The 8,223-nt window shown below is 31.3% G+C and overlaps 1 protein-coding gene across 1 annotated transcript; it reads right to left on the bottom strand.

Annotated features, from left to right (window-relative positions):
- Nucleotides 1–4,308: 4,308 nt before the first annotated feature.
- On the bottom strand, nucleotides 4,309–7,684 carry LOC102667432 (receptor-like protein EIX2). Its single transcript, XM_006599899.4, has 3 exons — nucleotides 6,134–7,684; nucleotides 5,127–6,046; nucleotides 4,309–4,943 (listed from the first exon to the last, which is right to left on the bottom strand). The coding sequence occupies exons 1-3, from the start codon at nucleotides 7,621–7,623 to the stop codon at nucleotides 4,309–4,311; spliced, it is 3,045 nt and encodes a 1,014-aa protein (XP_006599962.1). The 5' UTR covers nucleotides 7,624–7,684.
- Nucleotides 7,685–8,223: the final 539 nt, after the last annotated feature.

The raw sequence follows: 8,223 nt of genomic DNA, 5'->3' as shown, positions 1-8,223 counted from the left end.
ATATTGATCAATTTATGCATCTCTTACATACAAGAATTGAAGAACAACCAATTGTGTACACTCTTATATATAGATTTGAGATTTGAATTGGGTACTTGTATATATATGCAGATAGCTACAAAGAAATTAACAAGTTTTTTTCTGCCCAAGCTATGAATAACATGATGTAAACATATCATCTAACTAACCTAAAGCTAAGGCCTTGGGTCCAGTCTCTTAGGTTGGCAGATAGATGTTTTAAATGAGTTCATCTCTAAGCATCATCCAATTACTTTGGGTCTCCTTTCTTCTGCAAAAATCAAAACACAAACTCAATCATTAATTGAGTCATTGAAACAACACAAAATTATTTAATTTGAATTTTGAATTGATGCCTGAAGCCTAATTGAAACCTTTTAATGATGATTTACATAGAAAATATTTCGCAAGTTATTCAGCCAATGCAATACCATAACAACTAATACAAATTAACTCTGAGCACGTCCAAGTTAACTGTCCAAGTTAACTATATACCAGTGACTTAGTAATTGGATACTCAAGAGACTTAATAATTACATGATATATTCATTATATACACACACAAGAGACTTTTCACTTATTGACATGGTCAAGGGGTTAAGGGGTTATTGTTGACTGTTTCAATATTAAATGAGGAATTAATACATGTATTTTGAAAGAATTGATATTTATGCTAATAGAGGATGAGACACTGGCCTCCATTTTGCAGAATGAGGCTTTGCGGTGGGGAAATGGGGGTGTTCACAAAACCCATAGGAGATGAATGACAACGTCTTCGTTTTTTGGCTTTGTCCAACTATTTTCTTTTTGGGTTACAACTTTTACGTGGTGATTTGTGTGAAACCGTGTGAAAGCAAAATGTTGCTTACAATTTAGGAAAGGTAATTAGAACTGGACTTAAATATATTTTTATTGTTAATATTTTAAAATTTTGTTTATTAATTCTGTTTAATTCGTTAAAAATTATGATATTAAAGATAACAAATAGTTTTGTATTACGTTTGATTAAGAAACAATACTAATCAAATAGATTAGGACATGATAAAATATTTAATTTTTGTTACTAAAAAATTATATTACTTTTATTTGACATCTGGAAAAAAAAACCTAAAAGATCAAAGAATATTTTAGCTTTAAAACTATTACAATAATAGTTAAAAGCCGTCAATATGTTTAAATCAACTATTTTATATATTTATAAATTAGTTATTTAAAAAATATGAAACACTAACGATATGTTAATGTGAAGCGGGAGGAATCACAAAAATGAGTGTGCTTGATAACGAGACTCCACTGCAACTGAGCAAAATGGTGAATATTCTGAATAAGAGAAGCATACCGATGAGCCACAATGATAGGACCCTTGATGATCAACGAAATAGCATGAGGAGAATGAGCATAGCAAGTCAGATTCTGAATTCCTCTCTAGTCTTTATCTTGCAATGCTCTGCATTAATTAAAGACTAGATGATGGGATCTAATTGGCACTCTCATGTTGGTGCAACGGAAGACAGAATTTCAAATTACCATTCATTGTGTGAATTTTATTTACTGATATACCGTTGTCTATCTTCATCATAATTGTCAGATAAATTCATAAAATGTGATAATACCATCAACCTAATACTAGCTTGATGCAAATTTTAATGCTCTGCTTGCAACTTTTGGCGAACCAAAAGTGCATGTACAGGTGGGCTATAACACAAGGATGCAAATATATTGGTAGTAACTAGGAACAAATAGGGTATCTTGCATTCTTCTTCTCATGCACAAATTTGATTCACATTAAATATAGCTGCACTAGGAAATTATAGTAAAAGCATTGTTGAAGATGAAATATGAAGTGGTCAAATTTTAGATATCACATATCTAAGCACAATAATGAAAAATAAACAGCATTACAAATATATTATACAATGAAATACAACAATATCATACTAAGTTTCTGGAAACAAGACTTTTTTGCAGTTCATTACTTAAATACAAAACATTGTAAACTCCTATACTAAAGAAATATCTCGCACTTGTAGCAGCCAACAATGCTTTCTTCTATGTTCAGAAGCGTGCAGCACATCTGCAACAATTAACATTTTTTGAACAAAAATTAATATGATAGATTACAAGATATAGACAACAGTATATTTGTTTATATAAAATTTAAAATGGAAGTATACATGCAGGGCCATGGCCCCCAAGTTTTCACAAAGTGTATTTGAAATACCATGTATAAAGAATTAAGGTCCCCTTAAAATTTATGAAAAAATATTGAAAAATAATACATGTCATGTTACTTAACACTTAGGGTGAGAAAGAAAAAAGAGAGAAAAGTGTAAGTATAGTAGATAATATAATGTGAGTGTGATAATAAAAAGTGAGATAAAAAGAAATTAAAGATAATAATAAAGTATTTGTAACGTTGACGTGTCCATATATAATTATTCAAAATCAATTTATATATTTAATTTTTTTTTCTTTTCTCATATATTATCTTTATTCATATGTTTAAAAAATAACTAACTAATTCATTAAAATCAATAAAAAAAATAGTTAAGTAAACTATTTTGATTTAAAATGTCATAAATTAAAATTTTATTCTAAAAATACTCATAGATTTATAATTTAAGTAGTTGTTATATTTAATAACATTACTTAATATTTTTTCCGCATGTGAAATTGACTTAATTGTTAATAAACCAATAAATATATCCCGTGTATGAAATGATTCATCGTCTAATATGTAAACTTCACAATAAAGAGTATAAAAGAAACGCATCTATTTTTTTTTATAAATGTATAACTAATATATTTGAAAGAGTTTATGTTTCTAATAATTAGACAGAAAAAAATTTATCTATTTATTTCTCATATAAATTATCAAATTAATTTGATAGTAATGTGTTTATGCTTAATATAGTTGTATATTTTTTCTTTATAAAAATTGATAAGTCAAATATTAATTATTAATTTATTATTTTTTTTAGAGTAAAAGAGATTTAAATTCATAATCTCTCTTCTTTTCTTTTCTTTTCAACTACAAAGTTAATCTTATAACTTAAAAAATATTATATATATATATATATATATATATATAATATAGTTATTAAATATTTTTATATTTTTTATGATGTAAACATTTAAATTATTATTATTTTTCTTGGCAGCCTCTAAGTGAATTCCTAGCTCGCCCCTGTATATGATAATATTGTAACAAAAAAATAATTTTAAAATTAAATATAAGTAAATACTAACTAATTTTTATCTCATTTAATCATAACATTCATATTATATATCCTTTCATTTAATACAATCCTATTTCTTGTTAATCATTTATTCATATTTTACAAGCACTATTATCAAAAAGATAATTTTAAAAAAATTGAATTAAATGATATTAATTAAATTCCTCATATATGTCAAATAATTAAATTTATTTATATTTAATTTGAAATAATTATGTCTTATTTGGCATAGTTAATAGGGGAGTTGCCTTTGCAGTTGAGGGATTGGACTGGAGTTGGCGGTGTTAAGAAATCGACACAAACTGTATCTGTTTCGAAAAATTACAGTAATCGTTGTCTTTGAATAGAATATAGTAACGACCAGTGTAAGAGAAGCATGAACCATAGAACAAATTAAGGTAGTCATATATGCTGAAACAGTACATACGAACTAAAATATGTTACAAGAAAAACCTTTAATAACTTAATTCACTTATTAAAAATCAAAATACGGAATTTCGTAAGGAAGACACAAAAATGATACATAATAAATTAAGAGTGCATATGCTGCAGCTAGGTAAGAAACAATTTCTTTTAAACAAAACAGAAAAAAAAAATCTCAATTGGAAAACTTTCTGCTAACTTTTTCATCATAAAGACATCTAAAGACGCAGGCACCTGGATAAAATGTTACCCTAGCTATTTAATACAAAAAACTATTCCATCAATGAATTATTAAATAAAATTAAACATTTCAACAATATCAGCTTTATTTTTTTTCTCTTTCAAAGTAGCACTCAAGTTAAAACAATAATTATTATTAGAGTTAGCACTAATGAATTTGTTAACTTGGGATGAAGAGATAAATATTAACTTCTAACAATTGGTTTACTGTTAACACGAGCTTTCTGTTCGAAATACATACATTACTCTTTTTTTTTTATCAGCGAAGCAATTCTATATATATATATATATAACAAAGTCAGAACATAAACCATGATGAACCTGAAATAAAATCTAGAACATACCTTTTTGCCTTGGAGCGATCAGCAACACTTCCCAGTTCCCACATTCACCATAAGCATACATATACGTAGTCTGTTAATCTGTTCAGAAACCTGATGTAAGCAATTCTCCAAGGACGCCACAGTAATAATGGCCCTAATAAGCCCCAAAATCCAGTGAAGTATCCAATCCCCAAGCTCATGTATAATCCCTCATAGAAAACAGAATCATCACCTTTGACTGGTGGTTCTTGACCCTCTTCTGTTGTTTGATCTCCATCCCCAGGACAAGTTTTGTTAAGTTGTTCGCCACAAAGATCAATATTTCCTTCAAAACTAGAGGCTTCAAAGGTTTCAAAATGTCTTCCTGATGGGATTCTTCCAGAAAGAGAGTTGTGTGACAAGTCTAATTTTCCCAAATCATCAATTTCAGAAAGAGATGAAGGAATTCTCCCAGAGATGTGATTTCTTGACAAGTCAAGTGATTCTAGTGAACTTAAATTCCCAATCTGAGAAAGAATTTCTCCACTCAAATTGTTTCTTGATAGATTCAAAGAAACTAACCCAAGCAAATATCCGACCTCTTTTGGTATTTCACCCATTAAATTGTTACTAGAAAGATCAATGCTTTTGAGCTTGAACTCTGGATTCTTGAACTCCCGTTCCACACCTTTCCACATCCATGTTATGTCAAGTGTATAACCTCTCAATGTGTAAACAAAATAAATTTCATAGTAAATCATATTAATCGAATATATATGAGACATAGTGTCACTTGAGTTGATGCTCTGTTCAGACATTGCAGTCAAATTCTTTAAGCAAGTTGGAATTCCTCCTGACAAGTTATTCCTTGAAAGATCCAACAATTGAATACGATTCAAATAACAGAGATGAATGGGTAGATTTCCTGAGAGGTGATTTCCTCGCATGCTCAAGATTATCAATTGATGCATACTTTCTCCAATCCATGATGGTATTGGACCCGACAACATATTTTTACTCAGGTCCAGCATAATTAAACTGCTGCAATTCTTCAAAGAAGAAGGCAACTCACCCATTAAGCCATTGTTTCGTAAAACCAAGGCTTCCATGTTAACAAGGGCGCCCATGGACATAGGAATCTTCCCTGACAATTTATTGCTGCTTAAGTCAAGAAACACTAATTGCTTTACTGATTTCCAACAATCTGGGAGTTGCCCCTTTATTTGATTGTGTGATACATCTAAAGTGGCCAAATTTGCAGCTGTGCTTTGGTCACATAAGAATGGAAACAAATCTGAAAAATTATTTTCAGAGAGCATCAGCGTGGGAGCTTGCAGTAAAAATGACGGAATTTTACCCTCAAACTGATTTGAATTCAGAATTATAGACGGTCTATTAGGAAGCTTCAATGATATATCAGGAATTGCACCAATGAGGTAATTGAAAGACATATTTAAATCTGTCATATATTGCAAGTTATTCCAAAACCAGTCTGGTACAGAGTCATTAATCCCGTTATCAGAAATATCAAGCTCGTACAAAGAACTTTGAGTCTTGAGCCAACTAGGAAAGGTGGGGCCTAACTTGCAAGATCTGATTCTCAAGTATTTTAATTGGAATGGAGGAACCCAACTCGGGACCAATTTCAGAGACAACGAGTTCTCTGATAGGTACAACCTTTTTAATTTGGAAAAATTAGAAAGATGGGATTCAGTGACGTCACCCTCCAAAGAATTCCCAACCAAGGTAAGAACCTCCAACTCAGATAGCAATCCAATGCTTTTAGGTAACTTTCCAGTCAACCGGTTATAAGATAAATACAACCTCTTAAATATGTGTCTGTTGCACCATGAAGAATTTTGGAAGAAGCTAGAAATTTCCCCGTTCAACTTGTTATTTGAGAGGTGTAACCCCTGCAATGTGCACATGTTACCAAAGAAAGATGGAATTTCCCCTTGCAGTTTGTTACCGGTGAGGTGAAGAACTTCAAGAGAGTTCATTAGTTTCCCAAATCCATCTGGAATGGGACCTTCTAACGTGTTATTATAAAGCAAAAGGTTATGAAGATTGGTGGTGGAGTTAATGAGCCAGTAAAATATAGTTGATGATTTCAACAGATTTGAGGAGAGATCAAGGGAAACAAGAGAAGATGAAGAACTCATAATGAAAGAAGATGACATAAGAAAACTTCCATCCTTAAGACTACAATTTTGCAAATCAAGATTTTGAAGTTTTGAGCTGAAGTTGAAACCACCTTGAAAGACTGATGATGTCAAATTATTATAGGAAAGGTCAAGGATCAGAAGAGAAGGAAAGTTTGGGCAGAGAGGAGATGACAAAACAATGTTATTATCACCAAGATAAAGCTCCTGAAGATTAAGGCTAAAGTTTGACAACAGTTGAAATGTTGAGGATGTGAGCTTATTTGAAGAAAGATCAAGGATGTTAAGAGCAGTGGAAAAGTTGGAAGGTGAATAAAACAGAGATTGAATATTTGCATCTGAAAGAGAACAATCAAATAGCCTCAACTCTCTTAAGTTTGGAATAAGCTTGCTGATCATTTGTAGCCAGTGATGAGAAGAGGAAAGGTTGTGTAGTGAACTTAGCTTAAGTTTTGTCAAGGAAGACAGATTAGTCAACCACTCTGCATCCTTAGATTTCACATCAAAATTGCCACCAAGTCCAAGAGTGTGCAACAAAGGAAGATTCCCAACTTGGAAAGGGAGTGCTCCCGAAAATGAATTCCAACCAAGATCAAGATACCTCAACTGTGAGAGATTTCCAAGTTGATATGGGAGTTCCCCATCCAGATAATTACCACTTAGATCAAGATATTGTAAATGTGTAAGATTTCCAAGTTGATAAGGAATTTGTCCTTGGAGTAAATAATTGTTACCTAGATCCAGAGACAGTAAATGTGTAAGCTTTCCAAGATCAGAAGGAATACTCCCACCAAATAAAGAATCAGAGAGATTGAGATATCTTAAATTGGTGAACGAGCCCATGAGTTCTGGGATATGACTCCCTTGAAAACTATTATAGCTGAGATCCAAGTGTTCAATATTTTCAAGGGAAATCAATGAAGAGATATTGATTTCACCTATCAAATATTGTGTATCCTGACCACGGAGATGAAGCGTCTCAACATGACCAGTTTGATTGTTGCATTGAATGCCTTTCCATTTGCAACAGTCTCTGTTAGTGTCATCGTCCCTCCATGTAGAGAGCATGCCATAGCCATCTATGAGGCCATGTTTGAAGTTGAGGAGTGCTTGTCTCTCACTCTCAATGCACTTAATTTCTGCGCTATTGGGAAGGCTGTTGAATCCAAGAATGGATCCTGCAGCATGCAATAAAAGCAGCAAAAGTGCATAAAATAGTTTCAGAAAATAACAACTCATTATATTTTTGTTGATATGAAATGACTAAGAGTAAAACAAAGATAGGTTACTGTGATCAGTTTTCTCTTAAATTGTCAAGTATGAAAGATGGAGCCTGCCGCAGGATTTATATAGCTTATAGTATGGCTAAATGACAGTCGTTTATTCTCGTTCACTGATCGAAGCCAACAAAATTAAGGAAATTTTCTCTTTTAAAAAAAAATATTTTTAAAATTAAAATACGAAGACTCCATATACGAGGTTTATATAGTTTAATTTTCTCGACTTGAGCACAAATCTCCTAATGTAATTTTTTGTTCATACATCTAATATTTAACAAAAATATTGATGGGATAGTGTTGCCTTCTCTATTTCTATTTCTGTTAAATATTGAATATCAAATTAATTATGAACAAAAGTTAAAATGGGGAAAGACCAAATTTACAAGAAAAAAATGGGGACCAAATTTCAAAGTTGGCAATAACAAAATTAAACTAAAATAAAACTTAAATGTCATATTTTCTGATAATGACCTGCAAATCAATTTCGATGGCAATGTTGCATAAATTGACTTCCAAGTCAATGCAAAACAAAATTCATTATAGCAATGTTTTGCATGGG

The sequence above is a fragment of the Glycine max genome, chromosome 16 (assembly GCF_000004515.6).
Source record: "Glycine max cultivar Williams 82 chromosome 16, Glycine_max_v4.0, whole genome shotgun sequence".
NCBI classification, from domain to species: Eukaryota; Viridiplantae; Streptophyta; class Magnoliopsida; order Fabales; family Fabaceae; genus Glycine; species Glycine max.
Note: the sequence above shows the minus strand (reverse complement) of the source record. Positions and strands in the feature narration are given on the sequence as shown.